The 23954-nt window shown below is 44.2% G+C and overlaps 1 protein-coding gene across 3 annotated transcripts in view; it reads right to left on the reverse strand.

The window, feature by feature from the left end:
* Positions 1-23954, reverse strand: part of Daam1 (dishevelled associated activator of morphogenesis 1) — a 157313-nt gene that overhangs the window by 88987 nt on the left and 44372 nt on the right. For all 3 annotated transcript variants that reach the window (XM_041658153.1, XM_041658151.1, XM_041658152.1), the window contains exon 2: positions 5382-5601. In XM_041658153.1, the coding sequence (XP_041514087.1) occupies positions 5382-5564 (183 nt within the window). In that variant the 5' untranslated portion in view covers positions 5565-5601. The remainder of the gene's footprint in view (positions 1-5381; positions 5602-23954) is intronic.

Genomic DNA, 23954 nt, shown 5'->3' on the forward strand with positions numbered 1-23954 from the left:
AATCAGTCTGATGGTGAGTAACACATTGTCTGCTTATCCTCAAAGAAACCTATTGAAAATATTGTAATACAAGTTACTTGAGCAGGACAATTTACAGGGCTGCTGTGTCTAGTGCTTCCCAAATAAATTAGATGAGATCATCTGAGTCCAAGTGCTTCTAGAATGAACATGGGTGCTTCTGATTCTAAGGCACCAATGCTAAGTCACAGACCGCCATATTCTTTATTTTGATCTAGATAGAGAGTAAAAACTGGGGGGTGGAGGGAAAGAGACAGGGAGGGGAGGAAGAAGGAGGAGAGAGAGAACAAGCAGGGTAGAGACTATGGGGAGGTATGACGGTTAAATGACATAAAATACACAGTTAGCAGTAACTGATCAGATACGTCAATGATTTAGTTGTAATAATCCATAGCAGTTAGAAATGACCAGGAACCCTTATTTTAGACAACACACATACACACTGTAGAACAGAACATTCTGGAGAGCAGGTAGGAAGGGATGGATGAACACAAGTGTTGGCAAAGATGTAAAGAAATTGGGATACACTTTGCCATCTATTTCTACATCTATATCTATATATCAGGCAAAATGGCTCAGCAAGGCAAAGGCTCTTGCTGCATATGCCTGATGACCTAGACTCTCAATTCCTACAAGTCACACAAAGGTGAAAACTAACTTTACATAGTTGTCTTGTGACTGTCATATGTGTGGCATCTGTGCCCACATACACACATCACACACACACACACACACACACACACACACACACGTAAACAAATAATTTAAAAAAAGAAACTGCAGGCTTCATAGGTTGCTGGTGGTAATGAGAGCCAGGGTAGCCACTTTGGAACAGCCTGACAGCTCTCCAAGTTAAACTCAGCGTCTTTAAGGCCCCCGCACTTTTGCTAGTATGTCTTTACCCATGAGAGCCACAAGCATATTTATATGAAAAACCTTCTATATACATGTTTATAGCAGTTTATAATTTCCTTAACTGGCAAAATATAAAAATAAAATTCTAAAATATGCATCCATGTTGAAAGATTCCTAAAATAGCTCTATCTATGATAGAACGTTATTTGGCAGTAATTAGAAATGAAGAATTAGCATCCATACAATGGAGAAATTTAATATTACATAAAGGATACCAGTTACTAAGGTCTATATGTTGTGATTCCATTTGTTCAAACTGTCTGAGAAAAGCAAATTTTCTGAGACATAAGGTGGTTTAGGGGCTGCCAGGGGACGGTGGGGCTCCGGATAGATAGGAAGTGATAATCAATGGATATGAGGATTATTTTAAGGGCAGCAAAAATGCCTACACTGATTTAGGTGGCGGTTGCAGTTTTATGGATATACTAAAGGCCACAGAACTGTGTTTTGCATAGATGAACATGGTGGACAGGTAAATGTGTTATGTGAATTTAAGGGCTGTAGGTAGGCTGACGTAACTCAGCAACACCCCTTGTCCAGTAAATGCAAAGCTCTGGCTTTGATCCCCAACACCATAAAAAAAAAAAAATGATATGGCCAAGTGCCTCCAATTCTAATTGCCCTGTTTATGTCAGGGAGGCTGTAGGACAAGGCACGCCTTTCTGGCTGTTTCTTTAAAGATTCAAATGCTCACCCTCCTTCCGGGTTTGTTTTATTAAAGAGATGATATGGTTGCAATACATGCTTCTGAAGGAACGTCATTTGGTATCACTTTTAAAAATGGCAGAGTGACTCATCAGACAGGATAAGGGAAGCAGGCCTGACAAGGACCTGCTCTGATATGCCGCTTGCCAGCAGATGCAGAGTAAAAGGGGCCAGCTGGACAGGGCTCACAGCAAGCAGATTAGTTTCCCAGAAAGGGGAAAACTGAATATTTGCTGAGAGTTTTGTCCTCAGAAAAAACCTGAATCACCTCCCATCACTCCTGCTGCACTTGGCTGTAGACTATAATGCACTTCCTAGGTGCCAACCCGCCCTCCCTCTCTTCCTTCTTCCTTCCTCCCTTCTTTCTTTCTTTCCTTTCTTTCTTTCTTTCTTTCTTTCTTTCTGTACTGGAAATTGAACCTAAGCCCTCACACATGCTAATCTGTACTACTGAACTAAACACAAAGCATTCAATTTACTTTTTTATTTTAAGACATGGTCTTATTAAATCCTTGAGGCTGGCTTTGAACTTATGATCCTCCTGTCCTAACCTCCCAAGTAGCTTGAGAATTCAGGCCTGTAATATCAGATTCTGGTAGATGCCAGAATTTTGTGTTTGGTTTTTGTTGCTTTTTACATTATTTTCTTTAATCTTGACAGCAACTTTCTCACTGAGGTATGAATCCTCAGAGTACAGAAAAAGGAATCAAGCTCAAATTCAAACCAAACCAGCCTTGAAAGAAATTCCCCTCGATTGAAGGCAGCCAGATTGTTGACTGAGGAGCCAGGCCTCTCTGCCACGGGTCCCTTCCCAGTACAAAGACACAGCAGGATTACTTCTACAACTCAGGAAAGCCAGAGAAGAAGCTTCCAGCACTTTGAGCCCACCTCTCTAGCCTCAGGCCTCCCCTGGCAATTGGAAGGATTTGTGGTCTAAGTCCCTGAAGTCAGAGGTAGACAAAAATCCATCGTCACTCACCAGGACAGACACAAACCTCAAGATAATTTGTTTTCCAATGGTTTTGGCTTAAAGTTCTGGTTTGGCATTGGTTTTTTTTTTTTAACAACTAGCAGCTGTAGGCAATTTTCTCATACACAATAGAGACATCAATAAGCAGAAAGTAGAATTTTCTCCCTCTTGAATGCAAAGTAACAAGCACTCTTCAAGATGAACACGGAGCTGCCACCGCCAGCTCCTGGGTAGGTTTCAATTCAGGAATCTGACAAGAGTATCTGCCTGTGCTGGAGGGAGCACAGATGCAGATGTGGGGATACCAGCTCTTCCCTGGCCCCACAATCTACAAACAAATGTTCAGTGGCACGCCTCTCCTCAGGTACAAGTCTGACTGTAAAGCACTTTGAGCAGGAAATAAAAGCAAGGCATAAAGTCGTCATTACTGCCCTTCTCCACAGCCACGATTCACAGCACCCCACCCCCAACCATCTCAATGACCTCAGTCTTGGCCACGTGATTAGTGGTGCCAACCCCTACAAAAGAATGACATTTTTTAACTCTGCGTTCTCAAGTGGACGAGGCTGGTTTCTCTGATACTGCAGAAGTCAGCTGGAGAGGATGGAAAGCCATTAAAATGACCTCCTGCCCTTCCTCCCTGCCCTCTGAAGGCCTTCCCTGACCATATCCCTCAACATATTCCCACAACAAGCATACACATGATCCCTGCAGGGGAATTTTATGCTTGTACCTTTGGTGACGTTAGAACCTCACAATCGATCCCCACCGCTGCTATCAGCAACCGAACTCATCACACTGCTGAAGGCCAAGTCTGACTTTCTTTATGTGAGTCTCTTTGTATGATTTGTTTGGGACAGGGTTTCATATATCCCAGGGTGACCTCCAACTTGCTATGGAGCCTAGGATAACCTCAAATTTCTGGGCCTCTTAAGTCACCGTGCTCAGTTTATGCAGTGCTAAGGACTGAATCCCAGTGTCATCGTTAATCTTCGTTGTCAGCTCATCAAGATTTAGAACACATCGTGGGTATACAAGTCTGGGTAAGTCTGTGAGGGTGTTTTCAGAAAGATATACCTGAGCAGGCAAGACCCACCCTGAATGGGGGCAGCAGCATTCCATGGGCTGACACCAAGGAGGCCACACTCATCTGTCTCTGCTTCCTGAAGTCAGACGTGTGTGACTAAGGGCCGTACCACACTCCTGCTGCCACGCCTTCCTGTCACTACGGACAACGCCAAAAGAGACTCTTCTTTCCTTAAGCTGCTGTGTCAGGTTGGTTACAGTGATGAGTCACACATCAGGGTATCTTGTATACTAGGCAGGAACCCCACCAACTGAACCATATCCTGAGTCACCTGCGTGTGTGTGTGTGTGTGTGTGTGTGTGTGTGTGTGTGTGTGTGTGTAGCCCAGGTTGGCCTAGAGCTCACTAGGGAACTGAAGATGACCTTGAATCCCTAGTCCTCCCACTTCCCTTTCTCAAGTGCTGGGATTAAAGGCACGCCCCCTCACAGCTGGATTAGCTTTTTAGTTTGAGATCTAAAATAAAGTTCTTCATAGTTCAGAGAATGGAGAGGGGACAAAATATTCAGTATCATAAAAGTATAAACATGCAATCATAAGCTATCTCTTTTTATCCTAATCAACTCTGCTCAAAAATAGGCTCATTTCTTCCCCTCAGCAGACCAAAATGCAAACCTCAGCTCCACAGACTCTTGCTGGCTCATCTTTCCGCCTCTGAGTTCTCATCTGTAGCTGAAACAACACTGCCAGTCCCCGGGCAAGCAGTGACACCGCCTACTTTCTGCCCTAAGAAGCAAGCAAAAGCCCAGTCTAGCTTCTGCTGCACAATGACACGGTCCAGCGACAACAAACCCCACTAGGAATTGCTGGCCATGATCAAAGGAAGACATAGCATGCTGTGACTTCACTAGACACCTTGAAGGGTCAGGTACCGGACCCCACTCGCTGTGGCCTGCTCTGGCTCGAACACTGCAGCAATCCTGAGAGGAGGTATTTCCGCTACACTTTTCAGAAACTGGGATCAGAAAGATAACGTGACCATCTATACTTAAGTAGGCACATTCAGGGTAGTGAACTGCAGCGCTGCTGCTGATCTCTATACTAGCGCTCTTTAAACTATGCCATAAAGGTAAATAATCCACAGTCTACACCATCCCATCTGAGGACAGTGACCTCTCCAGTGTGGTGGCATCTATAAAAGGGTTCCCACAGCAGCTGTCACTCCAATCCCATCATTAGTCTAAGTAATGACACTGCACTTGAGTACTAATGCCTTTCGCTGAAGTTCAAAGGCGAGTTGGGCAGCAGGACTGATTTTCAAATAGCACTAATACTGCGTATTGGGAAAGGAATGGGGAAACACTAAGGCATCCCAGAAGGTGTGATGCAGATGCAGGACTTAAACACTTAAGTGCAGACCTGAGCAAGAACAAGGATGAATTAGAAAGAGCAAGTTAGGATACAGTACCTACCACTATTTGAACATCCAAATTTTGAAATCCCTCTGCCTATTTGAAGCAACAATAAAACCCTTGGAGGTAAAGTCATACTACCCTTTTTAATACCCACCCACTACACTGTGTGCGTGCACAAACGCGTGCACACACACGTGAACACAAACACACACACTTTTCCACAGCTTAGTGAGGATAGTAAAGGCCTCAGATACAGCCAAGCCAACCCAGCCGTTGTCTTTCCTCTTCTCCCCTGGTTTATCGAGAAGGACAGCATAGACATCCGGGACTCACCACAAGTTCACTGAACATGACGTCCAGCTCCTCCACAGGGGGCATGGGCAGCGCTGGCTCCATGGTCTGAAGCGCAAAGTTGCTATCATTCCGAAGCCGATAGGTGATTTCTGGGTGGTCATTGTTTCGGAAACAACAAAAGATAAACGAAATCCCTCGTCCACCTCTCTTCCTTGGCGCCATGGTTGAATTCTCTTCTATTTCTTGATGTTACTAAACTCTGAAAAGAAGACATGACATGGTTGAGTATGATAGACAAAAAAACTTTGAAAAATCAAACATTTGCAAAGAGCGTTTCCTGTGCTCTTTGGCAGCATGTGGACTCTACAGGAGACAGGGAGGTCTGGCATCTAACTGGGCAAAGAACCCATATCCTTCCATCCATTTGCTGAATGCTTCCTTGGGCCAACTATGTACAAAAGTGCAGCTCCAGCCACTGAGACCTGCAACACACTCTGGCCAGTCCAGCCGATGGCCATTCTTTGTATGAAATTCCTTCTCCTCAGAAATGTCTGTGTCTGAAACTTCTCTTTGCAGCAGACAGAAACCACTTTAGAAAACAACGAATCAAAATGCAGAGTTGTGGAGTCCAATCCCAATAGACACATCTACAAAACATTCCCACACCTAAGGCCCAGGGAACATTGCAGAACAGAGACCAGAAAGACTGTAAGAACCAGAGGATCACAAAGTTTGCTGAGAGATTGTGTCTCCTAGTAGCATCAGAAGCTACTACACCCATAAAGTCTCACCAGCATGACTGACCAAATGTGAGCTGAACAAGGAGGACACCAATGAACAAACCAAACGAGACAGGAAAAAGCCCATGAAGCCTCAACACTACACAAAAAAACCACAGGCAACTAAGTAATGCCGGGAGTGGGAGAGGTGGTCTTACCCAGGGAAGAACATGCCAATTGGTTGACTGGTGCCAAACAGCCAGCTCTGAAAACATGCATACAAGCAACAAAATATGTACTCTCCAGGTTACACTTTAGAATATATATGCGCATGAAAATACATATATGCATGCAATACTATTAGTGAAAAAGAAGCCAAGAATTTGAAGCCAAATGGGAGAGGGTTTATGGAGGTGGGTTTTGGAGGGAGGAAAAGGAAAGGAGACAGGTTGTAATTATATTATAACCTCAAAAATAAACACCAACCACCAAAAAAAAAAATGAATGATTGTTTCTTCTTTGGTCCTTAGAAAATCTCATTATCTTTTTTTTTACAAGTTAAAGCTTTATGTTCTTTTTTCTTTCATTCATTTATTTATTTTGGGAGGGGGATTTGTGTCACAGTGCATGTGTGGAGTCTGGGGACAGTTTCGGGGAGTCAGTTCTGTCTTTCTAACATGGAAGTTCCTGGCACTGAAATCGAACTCAGGTCATCCGTCATCTGTCTTGGTGATCGGTCTCAGCTAAACCATAGAGTCGGCCCTCAAACATCGTTTAAAGTCCGATTTCAAATTCTCTGTCACCTCCCTTTAGTTGACTTAGTAATACTGAACAGACACCCAGGCATCCGTCTCTCTGTTCTGGCACGTGTGCAGCCCTGTTCCTTAGGCATGCATCTCTGTCAGATAGTGACAACTCAAGCACATGGCCTAGTGTACTTTGTCTAGTGCCAGAAACAGAGGAGTCACTCTTCAACATAATTGAAGTTAATGGCAAATCAAGAGCTTTAGGGATTAGGGCTTTTAAAACAGAAAGACAAGAGTCCATCAATAAGGGAAATACTGAAATATTGTTGCAGGTTCACGCAACAGAATATTATGAATTCATTAAACAGAACAAGACATCCAAATATGAAAATTTAAAAAGTTCAAAAGCTATATAATGCATATGCTTTAACCTGCATGGCTACAGGGTGTTTTCCGAATAGTAAGATTTATGAATACATGCAAAGACACTAATAGCAGTAGCCTTGAGCATAAAAAGGTTTGGGGAACTGTGCCTTTTATCTTGTACTCCCTTGAATTTTCACCATAAACGTGTTTTTAAGGCGTTGAGTACTTTTTGAAAGACAACCATATTTTGCCTTGGAATTATTTCCAAGTGATACAATCAAGAGAAAAACCAAGTCTTGAAAATCCATGTCCTGAGTGCTACCACAGCACATATTAAGAGCAATCTCATCAACAGGGGAGCCAGCACTGGGGGATGACTCAGTGAGTGGAGAGCGTCCCTCACGAGCCCAGCCTGAATTCAGAGCCCAAGCCCATATAAACGCAGTAGTGCCAACAGGTAGGTCTGTAATGCCAACGTGCCCCTACAAGATGGGGAACAGACAGGAGAAGCTAGATGGTCTACACTGGCTAGGCTAGCCTATGCAGCAAGAGACAAGGGAAAGACTCAAGCAAGGTGAAAGGTGATAGGCTCACCACACTTTGGAGTTGTGGACAGGTGACTTGCTGGATAGCTTTAAAGAGAATGCAAAGCCCCTCCCAGGGAACAGATTTCTCAGAGGAGACCTGTTGGTAATTAAGGACAAAGCAGTTGTCCTCCCACACAGGGCTAGCAGGTGGCAGGCACTTCCTAAAAGGAAAAGGCCCAAGGGGCAGGAGAAGGCATGCAGCTATCTCAACTTGAATTGATCTGGGGTTGATATACACAAAACAGGCTCAGGAAAGGTGGAATTGAGAGTCAATGGGCTACAATTATGGGAGATCCAGGCAGCTCTTTGTGAGCAGGGGATAAGGTAGAGGGAAGGGGACCCTGGCTGGCACTGTTGTCTTCAAACCACTTTCCTCTTTGGAATGCCCAGGGCAATAACATGCCCTAACAATCTCATAAAAGCTAGCCAATCATCTCCTGAGCCTCCACAATCTGCCCCATCTGCCTTTCCACTTTTCCATGAGTTACTGGACCTAAAACACACTGATTATGTGGGCTTTGACCTCAGGACCTTTGCACCAACAATGTCAGAGACTGGCGTGTTTAGGTCTACATTGGTGCAAGGCTGAATCCCCATGATAAAGGCTCTAGGACTCGCTCCAGAGGCCACCTCCAATGACTGTCTACAGCAATGATGTTCAGGTCCCATGCATTATTCTTCCATCCCAGTGAGGTTCTTGCCACTAGTTGGAATTGTCCTATGTGGTTGGCTATTTTATGAAGTAGCAGCCATGATAGTAAATAGTTGAGGAATACTGAATTTTAATATTCATTCAAGCTCGTTTTAAAGGACTCTACTCCAAAAACTTTGAAACTCTGGGGCATGAAGATGAGAGTTGGGCTCTGAAGTTTGGCCTATAAGGTTTTCAGCGTTTAAAGAACAATGTATTATACAGGATTGTTGTACTTAACAACAATTAGAAACACAGGCTAGAGACTAGAAACGAGTGTGTCCACATTTTAAAACAGTTAGTTCTGGAGAGATTTTAGGCTTTGGTTTCGTCCTTAAGTTTTAAGAACGAAACTCACTTTATCAACACAGATCATCTGCAAACCCTACTGTAGAAATTGCCACCAATTTTTGGTTTCCTCATCAATATTTTGGGTAAGTTTTTATACATAACTATGGCTTGCCAACACCTCTGGGATTGAGCCTTAACTGTCTGGGGGGTCAGGGGAATGTACATGCTTCATGAGCATCTGCAACTCCAAAGCCTTGGGGCATGAAGGGAGGAGGGATGTGGCCCTGCGGGCACCCATGTTGGCTCTGAAATAAAGGCAGCTTAGACATCTAACATCTTAGTGAACTAGAACATACATTCCTTGGTCTCAGGCATAACAACACACATGCAGTACTTGGGAGTCCTTTGACAAATGTTTATCAGTACCTGCTATGTCCCATACACAGTGAGCACCTAAGGATTCAGAAATGGGAACTCAGAGCCAGGGGATAGTAGTATATCAAATCATTAAAACAAAGGGAATATGACATGCCCTGCCAGAGAGCTCCAGGGAAATCAGGGTAAGATCTGGAAACAGTCCCTGACAGACAAGCAGACTCAGGAGGGAGCAGGAAAGCCGCTCAGGCAGAGGGGATAATGCAAGGACTAATGAGGGGAGGGGGCACAGAGGGCATCACATGTGTGTAGCCCAAGGCAGTCTAGTGCACATTCTCAATTTCCCAATGGCAAAGCCCTGGGCTCTCATTTCCTTGCTCAAGAATCTGCTAATGGTTCCCTCAGTACTAGTCTAAATTGGCTTTCAGTGCTCCAAACTGGATTTTAGTTCAATGTTCCCATCTTTTCTAGTTTGTACTAATGTCCTACTTTATTCACAGGCCACTTCCTATGCCCCCCAATTGTCTTGTACGCCTATCATTTTCTACCTGGGTAGTCCTTGTTCTTCGCGACTTTTGTCAACATCCTCCCGCCCTGCCAGTACCAGTCTCCTGAGCACTCAGGCAGCGAGACACGCTGTGGTGATGGCAGCTGGAATCTGGGGAAGCATTTCTTAGAGCAGCTATCAAAACCTTAAAACAGGCACACATTCTGACCCAGTATCTCTGCTCCTGGGAATATGCCTTAAATTCTCAGAGACACAACCAAAGATGTACATACACACACACACACACACACACACACACACACACACACACGACAGTTCAGCAGCAGATATTGTAAGTGGACACTCAGTGACATGCTCATAACTGTACGTATACAGTATCACACTTTTATTAAAAATCCACGCACATAAGCATAAGAATGGGAGAAATTTATCAGTATCAGCAGCAATTGGCTCTGATATGTGCGGATCACCTTGACTTTTTAAGACACAAAGCCTCTGGTATGCCCATATTGTTATAATAAAGTCACACTGTTTGCGTCATTAGTGAAAAGAGCTTTAAAAAATTGATGTGATTATTTGCTAGCTTTAGAAGAAGGAAGTAAGTATGAAAAAAATGTCCATTAAAAATACTTAAGAGATGTATCAGGTCCCAAGTTCCATCCTTAGTGCTGCTAAAAGAACAAAGAGGAGAAAGAAAATATTCAACTGATTGGATATTGATTGGTGATTTGTACAACTAGTTTGCCAGACCACCTGCGAGGAATTACTAGTTGTTTTTCCTGTAATCTGCGACAAATAGCCATTTTTATAACACAGACAACAAATATCTCAGCAACCTCAAATCACTGTGGAAGTTTCTATAGTCAGCAGTTCTCAACCTCTGGGTTATGACCCCTTTGGAGGCCATATAAGAGATATCCTGTATATCAGATAATTATATTACAATTCATAACAGTAGCAAAATTACAGTTATAAAGTAGTAACTAAATAATTTTATGGTTGGGGTCCCCACAACATGACGACCTGTATCACAAAGCCGCGGCATCAGGAAGGTTGAGAGTCACTGTTCTAGTTAGTCTCAGATCTTGTCCTCTGCATAGAGAGGCAGCTGCTGCACACTAGGTCAAGGGAGTCACGACTTATCTCCTTAAACTGTACCTCTTGGTGTTTGTCTTTGGTACGTGTCAAAAGGGCAGGAACCACGTCTCCTTGAAAGCTGGGTCACTGTCCTGCGGAGCCCATTAATAGTAAACTAAGATACTGTTCAGGTCAAGGTCTGTGTGGTTAGGTGGAGGGTGGGTGGAGTACGGAGACTTCTGGGAAACAGAGGCAGGAAAATGAAGTAGATTGAATTCTATAAGGGGCAGCACCCAGAGGACCTTAAGGTCCAAGGTCAGGCTTCAAGTTCCTGTTGGCCACTTCTTTCAGGCAGGCTTGCTGACTACCCGACCGGTCTGAATTCTCATAGCATTTCATGAGGCCACGAGTCCAGCTGACAGTCAGTCATCTGTGATGCTGATCTTTCTTCCCTCCTTGAAGGAGTCAACTCCGCGAGGACAAACGCCCCAAGCATATGCTGCTTAACACCTCACGTACAAGTTGGTTAGCAAACAATTTGGAAAATTTGTGTTTTCTAAGTTATTTTCACAGAAACTCAAGCTATACTACATTCTGGTTGTATAGAGCCAGGGAATAGTGTTAGGACCTAAACCTCAGTCCAAAGCAGTCTTTAAATCTTAAAATACCATCCTGTAAAGAGAATATGGACCTGTGATTCATTCTGACATGGGCGGTGAGTTACAGAGTCTACTACAGGTAAGAACCTGATGGAAATAATTTTAGTACGGAGCACATGACAGGCCCAGGGGTCAAGATTTCATGCTAGCTCCTCAATGGAACCCAAACTGAATAAATGCACCTTTAAATTATCCATCAAGCAAAGGGATGGCTGAGAGGTCCAACGGGCAGCCATTTCATACACATATTTGGAATGCCACTTTTCAGAGCCTCATCTCTTAGATACAGATCAAAACAGGAAGCAAAAGCAATCATCCACTTGCCGTCTCCGAGGCAGGAACCACTTCCACAGGCCTCCCTCCACTGCAAGGCTTCACTGACCACAGCCATCCCAACAGCTGCTTTGAGCCCTCCAAGCACACCACACCCACTACTTCCTCCCATCACCTCCGTAAAGGTGAAGCTGGGGAAGCAGGAGCCAATGAGGAAGAGAAGCTGGTGGAAGGCTTGGTTTGCTGGTAAAGCCGAGGTGTGTTCACGCAGAAAAGTTGGGCCAGCTGGGAGTGGGGTGTGCAGAGAAGACAGGCTGGAATCCAGTCCCCACCCTCTCCAACGTCAGGGTGCTGCCTTAGGCAGCCACCTTTCACCTCCCAACAGAATGACTTCAGCAGTTTCTTCTCCCTGGCCCTTGGTTTTCAGGCCAGGTGTTGGAAGACCTTTCCTGTGTATGACCAGATGGTAAGTACTGTAGGCTCTGGAGGGAATTTGATCTCGGTTACAAGTATTCAGTGCTGCCATGTTCCCATGAAAGCAGTCACAAGCATATGTAAACCTGATGAGCGCAAGTTCTAATAAAACTCCACTCTAGAAAGGGAAACAGAAATTTCATATAACTTTATAATATCCAAGGCTGGGGATATAATTTAGCCAGTGGCGTGCAGCCTAACATTCCAGAACCACACAAAATAAGATCTGGTGGTGTGCATCTGTAATTCCAGCAGGAGAATGAGAAGTTCCCAGATAATGAACCATAACATGGTGAGTTTAAGACTAGTCTCTCTCTCAAAACAAACAACTTTTTTTAAAAAACTTTAAAGGTATTTTACCATATTCGTAAACAGTATTTTCAAACTTGCTTTCAACCAAACATATGAAAAACACTCTTAGTTCACAGACAAAAGAACAGGTGGCATGGCCATACAGGCCTTTGGGCTGCAGGCTACAATGGCTGTCCTTCTACAGCAAATGCACCCATTTAATCTACTGAGATCTTTCAGACAGTGCTCAGGGAAGATCCCAGCTGATACGTGACATTTAGCTTAGCTAAGATGTAAAGGACAAAGTAGGAGCAGCCCTGCACAGTGTCAGTAGAAAGGATTCCAGGCAGGAGGAGTGTATGCATTGGGCTGGATCAGGGCGGAGACTGGCACATTTGAGTCAGAGAGAAGCCCAGGGTGTGAGTAATGGGAGACTAGAGAGGGCAGAGGCCCAAACTCAAAAGGGCTCATACACTACAGTGCTGGCCCTGGTGACATGATTTTCCGCCTTCTCAAGCACTGCCCGAGCTTAGGCCAACACACAAGTGGACATATGCCATCATCACACCTTGATAGTAAATTGTAGTGTTGAGTGCACAACACACACACAGAGGCACACACTGAGGTCAACTTGTAGGGATTAGTTCTTTCCTTCTACCTTGGGTTCTAGGGCTAAATGCAAGTCATCAGTACCAGCAGCAAGCACCTTCATCTGATGAGCCCTCTCAATAGCCCACGTTTTCCTTCCTTATCTGACCATTTTCAGGGCTCACTCCGATAACACCATGTTTATGGGCCTTAAACTTTCCAGGGATAGGTACACATTCTTGCCACAACTATTGTACATACACATAACTGAGTGCATTTATAGTCTGCTTTTCCACTAGACTCGGGGACCCCGAGAGCAGGGACTCGGTATTATTTAGTCCCCGACAGGCGGTGTATTCTAAATGCTTGTTGAATGAAAAGCGTAAAGTGAACAGATGATCCGACCTCTGAATTTCGGGCATGTGACTTTGTGTTCTTCCTACAGTTGTCCTGTCTGTTTTTGCAGCCACCAGAACATTTATTAACCAACTGAAGTACTGGGTGCTCCTGAGCCACTACTCAAATTTTTGATGCTGTCAATAGCTCCAGCAGACGGAACTCACCCTCAGGGTGTTTGCAGTTTCCCTAGAGCACAAAGAGCAAAAGGTTTCTGGGAAAACTAGTTGATCCCTACTTTGTCAACTAATTCACAAACAGGCTCCGTGGGAAGTAGACTCACTGCAAAAACCTTTAGGTATTTCCCAAATTCCTTGTATTTAAAGAATACTTTGCTTAAGAAAATATCCTTTTACTCAGTTATCCTTACCGGAGTCGCCTCAATGTGCCAGACAGAGCTAGAGACATAGATGGAGTAGCACTCTGGGAGCTCACAGTGGGGCATCCTAGTGGATGACTGGGGACCAGCAGAGCTGGCGTTTCTCTTGACCAGAGAGAGCACATGTGGTTCCTGAAACCAGGAACCTCTGTGTCACATTTTGGCTCCTTTTTAACGAGATCAGCCTGAAAGAAAGGACTAATTCCACCATGACAGCTGGGCCCTCAACCAGAACACTTTCCTAACCTCAGCTTCTGGCACTAGGGCAGAGGAAGAAGTCACCTCTGGGACATCCCGATGCAATCCATCTATAACATTACAGATGGCTATTGCTATGCTGCGCACAAGGAAGCAATTAAAGCTACTTAAGACTCTGGAGCAGGTGCATTTTGCTTAGCAAAGGGTAAGAAACTCAATCCATCTGTGGTCTAGCTCAGAGTCAGAGTCATTTGTACTGTTCTTTAACAAAACAAACAAAACCTCTCAACACAGCACAGGTCAGAAAACAAAGCCAATTTTTGGGAATGTAGATGATGATGGCAATGATGATTGAGATTCTTTTTTAATTGGCAAGAAGTTTCAAGTTTCCTTTGATAACGCCAGCCACAGCAGAGGAGATAGGTAACACCTGCTTTCCACAAAGCAAGACACAATGAGTGACCAATGTTTGGGGAAAATGTGAGAGTTCTAATGACAAAATTAGGTTTGCATTGATTTGTCCACCATTTTAATTGGTTCATCAGAGACTTCAGTCACATATTTTAAAGATGGCTGACCATACTAGAGGAGCAGCACTCCCTGGCTATGTTCTCAAGGATTTTCCCTAACAGGAAAAATAGGAACAACAAAGGAAACCCTAGGCTAGATATGCTGGGGCCAAGAAAGGAGCAAGAAGCACAAAGCTCCTGCTAGCCACCCACTCACCTAAGCGCCAACAGTTTCAAATGAACTCACAAGTTCAGTGGGGACCAGAGGTATTTTAACCAAGTCACAGCGTTTCATAGTCAATTCTCCAGTTAAAACTCTCAACACCAAGTTACAATCATTTCTGTACAACAAAGGCCTCTGAAATTTCCGAGACAAGCTGAATTTTGCACGCACAGAGGGACAAGGGCAAACTCTGTGTGGTGTGAACCTCAGGGAGAAGAGCCGGGACCTCCATTTCAGCCGCCACACCTCTTGCTTTCAGAGCCTAGGCGCACCTCACCATTTACTTCTCCAGGGGCTAATTTGGGGCTGCAGCCACACAGCTCCAGGCCTCTTATCAAGAAAGTGGGAAAGGTAAAGATAGTGTTCTTTGCTACTCCCTCTGGCCATCTCTTTCCTCTCACATTCCTCTTGTCTAGTTTCATTTCCCAAGCACGCCAGGTGCCAAATGCCAAAGAATCATGGGATATAGTCAAAGGTTGCAGAAGCATCTGAAACCCTGTAGGTTTCTACATCCTTATGGCCAGGAAACGGAAAGGGCGTGTCTTTGTGCGTTGGTGGAGGGCAGCCCAGCCATTCCCACACACTTGATCCCGGAAGGATGTTCCAACAGGGCATGTCTTGGAGTGGCTCTAGGAAAGTCACTCAGCAGTCAGTGCTCTCTCATCCCAGTAACGTCTCTGATGCAAGAGGAAAACAGGGAGGGCATTCCACTCCGGCCCCACCCCGGCAACAGGGAAAACAAATTCTAAACACCCAAAATGCCAAAGACCCCTGAAAACCAGAGCTTCTGTGTTATCCAGGACAGGTACGGGAGTGCAAAGCGGAAATCCAAATCTATGACCTTCCTTCCTTCGTTCTTTCCTAGGTGAGGGGGAAGGGGCCCAAAGGCACCCCACAAACACCTTCAGGACAGACCTGGACTCAACTAATAAATACACACTCTCAACTGTGTTTCCACGTTCCTGCCCCAGATCTTGCCATCTCTCACAAGGTGTCCTTGCCTGCTCCCCTTCACCCTCGCCACCTCTCGTAGGGAGGAGAGACAAGGACACCTCTAGATTGTCACCCTGGAAACTGGCATGTCTCGTGGCATGACTCAATATTTTAACCGGAGGTTCACAGTATAAATCCCTAAAGCCAATAGAACACAGTTCTTGGTGAGGACGTCTGTGCTGCTCAAATGACAGAAACCGGCGTCTGGAAGCCAGCACAACTCAATCATCTGGGAGAAAAGCCAAACCAAAAGTGTCACTGGAGCTCTCCCACCAGAGGAGTCAACCTCACCACAGAGCTGTGGTGCTGGGCAGCAGACCTGGGACTGGCCTGGGAGTAGAGCCCATAAACAAGCTGAAAGTGAAGACCAAAGACATGCAGATCATTTTCTCCTGTGGGGTATCCGTCTTCACCGCCTCTAAAAGACCCACTGATAAGATACCTTTGAAGGTGGAGGTTACAAAAACACACGCTAAGACTTCCTGGCCAGCTGTGTCACACCAAACCCTCAGCTGTTTAAGAGGCCAAGTTTTATTCCTTAACAAGCAAAAGGATGTAGCGTCCTGATCCACCCCAGAGCTTTCAGGAAGAGCCCCGGGGCACGACCATTCGTCACTGGGGAAGGACACACGTGTTGTAAGACACCAGCACACACTTGTTACTTCCATGCTCTGGTATGTGGTGATGGGATATCCTCCTGAAGTCAGTCTTTACAATAAATTAACAGCCCCATGGGGACCACACTCCAGGTACTTCAACTTTAAGATCACTACATACAAGCAGAGAGGCAGCGGTATTGGCCATGCAGAAGACACCTGGTATTCCATGATGGTGGCTGAAAAGGAGACACAGTCCGTGTCTTTAAATTTAATCCTAGAAATAATCTGGCCAATTCTCAGAGAGTAACTGAACAGATTACATATTAGACTTATTCTCTCTCCATGACTATGTTCTAAAACTTCCAAGTTTACCAGACAAAGACATGCTGGAGATCCCAATGAAGTCATAAGCCCTGGCCCCCAGAAAAGAGACTTCTGTTCCCAATCCTCAATGCGCCTAAGCCAGAAGCCACTCAATCTTATCCCTTCTCAATATTATAATCAAGGTTTATCAAAAATACATAATCTATATTTCTACAAAGGCTTCGGCAGAGAAAAATGACTACAAGCATTCTTGTGGAACATGATTCACTGGAGGAAAATAGAAGAAAGATTTGCCCAGAGGCCCTTGTACCTTCATGTTCACAGAAAGCAAATTTGAAAACTCCCTTCTTTTTATGATCTGTTTTCACACCAAGTTGCGTTAATGCATTTGCAAGAGGAGGAAACAGAAACACTAAGCAGAAGAAAGATTCTTGGTTAAACTTAGCCTCCTACAAGGGTCCCATCATCCTCAGTTATGGGCAACTGAGGTACTGGCCGCTCAGGAATTATGACCTGAGTTCAAATCCTAACTTAGCCACTTCTTATAGAACATTAGGAAAGACATTTGTATTTCCTGTTGTATTTCCTGGCTCAATTTTATCATCCAAAGAAATGGAAGTTTATGTATGGTTTTTTTTTTTCTTTTCTTTTTTTTTTTTTTTTGAGACAGGGTTTCTCTGTAGCTTTTTTGGTTCCTGTCCTGGAACTAGCTCTTGTAGACCAGGCTGGCCTCGAACTCACAGAGATCCACCTGCCTCTGCCTCCCGAGTGCTGGGATTAAAGGCGTGCGCCACCACCGCCCAGCTTATGTATGTTTTTATCTCCTCTATTTTCTATAAGTAAATAAAATGTAAACTGAGTCATTTTATTATTAAAACCAAGTTAAATAAAACCTTAAACACAAAACTAAGAGAAACAGTGAGACCGAGTCTAGAGAGCAACACAGGCGACACCTAAGCCCACAGAAGCTAGAGGACCTAAGGCCTAAACTTCCAAGAGGAAACAACTGGGCAGCGCAGCTCTCACTTCCTGGCTAAAAGACTTGGTAGATCTCAGTCCTACAGAAGACTCCTCCTTCTCTGCAGAGAAACTGCTCACAGGCATCGGACTGAAGGCAGCATGGGTGATGTGTGCTGCCTCCTCGCCGTGTCAGCATCTCCAAATGCTCAGGTGGTCCTCGATGGGCACGCAGTGAAAATAAGATGAAAAGTCAGAGGGAGGACTTGTAATGTGGTAGCTCCTGCTTTGTGGAACCAAGCTCAGCAGCAGCTGACTGACATCCCTGTGCATATCAGCAGAACATTCCTGGAATGAGACTGCCCTAATCTCTACAGGGCAGTTGTCCTCGCTAAACCAACAGCTTATCTGCTAACTGTGGGAAATTCTCTGAGGTTTGGGGGACAGTGTGGAAAAGGGCAATTAAAATAAAGCTTTGCTACGTGCTGTGAAGAAGTCAAAAGCTTATTACCCCCAGCCAACCACTTGCATACAAACTGCACACCACACCCCGCTGAGTCACGATCAGGACACTAACATTGGCAACGCGGATCCATCCGACCCCTCCAGAGTGTCCCCAGTCACTGACCTCATCTGCACACTACCCATTCTCTAACTCTAAAGGCATCTCCTCTGCCTAGAAAAGTTTTTGTCGACTGTTCACCAAGACAGAAAACCGATTGTAAACCCCCTACTTTCCAGAACCCGGGACCACTGGAATTCATACTTTTGCCTCAGAAAGCCCAATCTGAACACATGTGGATGTGGCCACCATGTGGGATTACAGATGTCAAAAATGTTTATGGGAAGTTACTCAGTTTTTGGTTCTTTCTGCGTTTCATGTTCAGGAGTGGGGAACATCATTTTCCAGTCTCTCTTCCTACAACTTACTGCTCAGAGGGCAACACTGTGAACTTTCTACATGCCAGCCTCATATATCTATGCTTGGGTTCCTCCTGAGATGAGCAAAATGGGGCAAGGAGCCACCCAGAAACCACTTGGAGAAGAGGCAGTCACAGGACAAAATCAGAACTCCCTCCCAAAGAGTCACCCTGCCCTTCACAAAAATTCCACTTGCAAATTTTACATAATAAAACTTCAAAAGAGGCTTCAATTTTATGCAAGCTTAAGTATAGAAATGGGGCAGGAAAAAGAACCCTGAGCTTCTACTCGGCCCTGTTTGGGTGTGGTGTGGCTGCAAAGGGTACCACGCTGCTCTTAGGCAGAACTGCCAAAACCCTCAGCAGACACATGTGGAGGAAGTACTACCTTGTCACGGTCTTCAGGACTTATTTCCAAAAGCAAAGCATTTCCAAAGGTTTAATGAAATAAAACTTTGACTTGGGCTGTCCCCAATCTCTTTTCACATTGAGAATGCCAACAAACAATTAAGGGGAAGTAAGAAAAACAAAACAAAACAAACAAAAACCTCTCAAAAGTAAAATAATTAAAAAAAAATAACTTGGGGGCAGGGAGATAAGCAAAGGGGAAGCTTTAGCTGACACGCTGTGGGCGGTGTCAACAGAGCTGTCAATGGTCAGCAGCTTGACTGACAGCCTATTTTTCCTGCACTTACACTTCAACCTCCACCTAAGAACCCTCACCTCTTCCATGTTTAGGAATTTAACCTATAGATACATGCAGGAAAGTCAATGAATCTTGTGACAGAAAGGAAAGAGGGCTCCTGATTTGTAGCAAAGATTCATATATGTTCTGATAAATATCAGATGCCCATCCTGCACCAAAGAAATCAGGGGCGCTGGCCCTGGGGCCCAGGAAAACAACTCAGGGCCCCATAGGTGACTCTACCATACAGCTAACTTGAGAGCTAGCATTTGGACACCCTGCACCCGGGGTTACAAAGGACACGCGAAGGCCATGGGCGCTGATATGAAAGAGCTAATATATGCAAGCAAAAAGACACACGCCTGATGGAAGTCAAGTAATGCCATAATGTGTGCACCGCCATTTAATGTGAAAACAGAAAAGAACTACAGTTCTCACAAGACAGACACAGTTTTTCAATGTACAACCTTTAAACGCACTATGTATGTGGACACATAGAGATCATTCCAGAACTGCTTCAAGTATTAACGGTCACATGGCTTCAGTATTTAGTCAAGAATTTGCTCAATAATTGGCGACTATTACTTCCATGTGGCCCATGTGGTCACTTTATGGTGCCTGTGGGAAGAGTTTCCAGTGGATAGGGAGCTGGGAAGAACATGATAGCATTGTCAGTGAACTGCTGAAACTATAGCATGTCTGTGTTTCCTCCCCAACCCCATTAAAACTCATGTTGACACCTGAATAACCCCTTGGCCTCTCAATTGGCTCTTTCGTGCTTGTATTTTGGGCATACTTGAAACGCATGCCCATAAAGGCAGACACTTTCACCATTTCACCATTAATATTGTGACTTACAGATCTACCAGAGTGGCAACCCACAAACCTAAAAAATAAATGCAGTATCAGGTGTAACCGTGATGACATAGAAGACACGTTCTCAGGACTTCACCAGCTATAGGAACAAGGTAACAAAGATCCCCAAGAGGCTGGCTTTCAATTCTGTATCTCTCCAGACCGTCTCCGGCTCACAGAAACCACAGTGGTGGAAGCTCTCCAGATGGCTCTGAGAACACAGCAAGTGCTGTAACTTTACATCTGGCCCCGTTTCAGGCACAGCTCCATGGTGGAAGGGAAATTCTAAGAATTTCAAACTGTACTCTAGAAAAGGAATCTTCAAGAAGCACCCACATGGCTGAAATGACTGATTATTGGTATGATTCTAAGATGCATTCAAACAAATTTACACACACACACACACACACACACACACGAATACCCGAGCAAAAGTAGAATCTTAAGGAAGCACCACATTACACACAATACACACACCTCAAAATCTCTGATGCAATAAGATGTAGACCCTGGAAGAAAGAAAGGGCAGAAGCAAGTCAGAGTCTGGTGCACATGCTCCAAGTGCAGAAGAGCTCGTGTGTGGGTTGGGTGGACTGATTAACACGTATCATCTCTTTCCATTAAACAATAAACACAGAAATAGCCAGCGGTGGCAAGAAGGAGCGTGTTTTCTCAGTGGAGATTCCTGTCTCTGTGCTAAATCCTCAAGAATTATACAGCTAAACAAACACTCCTGAAACTGTGGCAACCAAACAATAAGGGAAGAAATAGCTTTACTAGATTTTAGTCATTGTAAGTGGGTTACTACACTCTTATTTTGGCCTGGACCAAAAACAAAGCAAAATAAATGCCTTTCTAAAGTCATCAAAAGGGAACCGCAGAGGAAGCTGACACTACCCAGTGTGTCCTCTCCACCCAACTCTGTAATTTTCAAAATAATTAGGTGTGAACACTAATTGCTTTATTGGGCAATTCAGTAAGACTAGGCACTAGAGACTGTCTCTCTTACAAAATTTGTTCCAAATGAAATAACACACAAGCTCTGTTTTAAATTGCCATTCCGATGCCATTACCAAGCTTGGAGTATTTGAACAAAGGCTAATATTTTACACTCCAGATTTTGAGGGATCTTATCAAATAGTCAAAAGTTATTAGTAGCTAAATATGGGAACCATAAATGCAAGAATGTTATCTCCACAGAATAGAATATACATTAAAAATAATGCTAATATACTATAGTTATATAAATATAATTTTAACTTGTCAACTATACCTTTAGTTTAAAACATGATACATTTTTCTGGCAATTTCCTTTGATGGTCTAACTGAAATCAGAAGTCCAAGTTGCATAATAAACACGTCATATAAGAACTATAAAACAGATGTGTTTGTTCAAGATGCAAAGTTTAGCATGTGATAAAATAAACACCAAAGCCCGTCAAAAGTGACTCTCTGGAGAACAACAAAGGACCCAAAGACAAAAGGAAAGCTATTCTCTCAGTTCCCTGGTCCAAATTTTTCTTTGACATGAGACGAGTTATTTTTTTCCCTCTTCAGTTATCAAATATAAATAACAGTATATCTCTGAAACTTTATAAACATTTTGTATATTTGCATATGCTTTAAAATATTGTTTAGATTTATTTCCTCACACTTTATGTGTATAGGTGTTTCAGGTGCACTGATGTCTGTGACCATGGGGCATGCCTACTGCTGAAGCCAGAAAAGGGTGTCAGGTCCCCAGAAGTGCAGTAAGCCACCGTGAGGGTGCTGGGAACTGAACCCGGCTCCTCTGGAACAGTATGAAGCTTTTGACTGCTGAGCCACCTCTCCAGTTTCTGTATGGGCCTTTGAATATGAGATAATGTTCAACTATAGACATAAAAGTCCTATACACTTTAAACTACAAAATATTTATAAAAATAATTTGAAAAGACATGTAGATGGAGTCACAGGCTAGAAGAATTAGTACTGGTCTGGTATAACACTCAATCAACAGGTTCGATGCCATCTCTGATAGAATTCCAATTTTTTTTTTCTTTGCATAAATAGAAAAAGCCATTCCAATAGTATATGGAATCTCAAAGGACTCTGGAGTGATGGAGGAAGGTCATTGGCTAATAAAGGAACTGCCCTGGCCCATTTTATTGGTTAGAGGATAGGTAGGAGGAGTAAACAGAACAGAACGCTGGGAGGAAGAGGAAGTGAGCTCAGAGACTCCACAGCTCTCTCTGGAGCAGACGCCTCAGAGAGAGACGCCATGCCCCGCTCCCGGGATGAAGCTCCGACCCAGGATGGACTAGGCTGGAATCTCCCTGGTAAGCACACCTTGGGGTGCTACATACAGATGATTAGAGGTGGGCTAAATTAATATGTGAGAATTAGCCTAGAAGAGAATGGGCCAGGCAGTGTTTGGAGGAATACAGTGTCCGTGTAATTATTTCGGGGCATAAGCTAGCCGGGCAGGCGGCCAGGGTGTTGGGGACGCAGCCCCGCCGCTGCCCTTACTACTTCACTGGAGGGTAAAGAACAAAACTGGGGATCTTACGCTTCCTAATTCTAAACCAGAGTGCAAAGATAACGCAGTATGGCACTGCCCAAAGACAGACACAGACTAGACAAAACAGCCCTGGGTGGGCCCTCGCACACTTGATCAACGCATGCTCATTAGCAAAGGAGCCAAAACTCTCGATGGAAAATGACAGTCTCTTCATCAGCTAACACAACAAGCAGGACAGCCACCCGCAGGAGACAGATGTTGGCTACTGTCTTGTGTGGGATACAAAACAATTAAATACAAGCAGATTGGAGAACTACAGCAGGCCCGAAACTAAACTAAAATACCATGTTTATGATGCTAGATTTGATAACTCTTTTTCAAGAGACAGCAGAAGCAAAACTAGACAAGGGGCACCTTGTGAACCATGACGGGCAGTGAAGAGGCGACCTGTAGAAACTGGTAGGAAGTTAACATCCCAAATTCCTACAACTCAATACCACCACCAAAAATCCAAAATCGGCTGTAATATAGACAATGGACTTGAATAAATATTCTGCAGCGATATCATGACTATAACAAGCTCGTCACTAACTACAGCACCGAGTTTAGAGCAATGAGTATTGTGGGTACAACTGTGACATAGCTACTGCTCAGAACCAGGGACAAAACAGAAGTACAGTGGCAAGGATGTGGCGCAACTGGACCTCCTCCATGGCAGCTGGTGGGGTAAAACAATACAACAAAGGAAACAAGAGGAGGCTCTAAAAATCAGATTATAACTACCACATGACCCCACGGTTCCACTGGAGGGGAAAATCCACAAAAGAAAAGCGGGGCCTCCAGCAAACAATTTCTAGCCATGTTTACAGCAGCATTATTCACAATAGCCAAGAGGTTAAGTACCCCAAAAGTCCTCAACTGGGAAACGGAAACCAACGGGCATCTACATAAACAATGGAATATTAACCAGCCTCTAAAAGGAAGGGCAACTTGTGACGAGCTCCAACAGGGCTAGACCTACGGAACATCATGCTGAGTGACAGACACCGGTCACAAAATGATAAATACGGCATGATTTCAATTCTACGAGGAAGCTAAAGGAGTGAAATTCACAGAACCAGAGAGTGAGGTAGGTCTGAAGGTGGAGGAAAATGGGAATATTTTTGGCTTAGTGAATAGAGACTTCTAGTTCGACCAGATGAATAAAATGTTGGACATTGATGTCACACTAATAGGAATATAAACATGGTAATTAAAAAATAGGTAATTTTCAATCAAGCCTCCTCAACACGTCAGGCATTTCTGATAAGCTCGGCTCTCACTATTCCCACTAGCAGAGAAACAGCCCCTACACCTTTCCACTGCTCGCCTCCCCCACTACGCTTCCAGAACACTGTCATCTCTGCAATTTCCCTTTTCACTCAACATC

The sequence above is a fragment of the Microtus oregoni genome, unplaced genomic scaffold (assembly GCF_018167655.1).
Source record: "Microtus oregoni isolate MIOR12 unplaced genomic scaffold, Mior012 000009F_ref0000495, whole genome shotgun sequence".
Lineage (NCBI taxonomy): Eukaryota > Metazoa > Chordata > Mammalia > Rodentia > Cricetidae > Microtus > Microtus oregoni.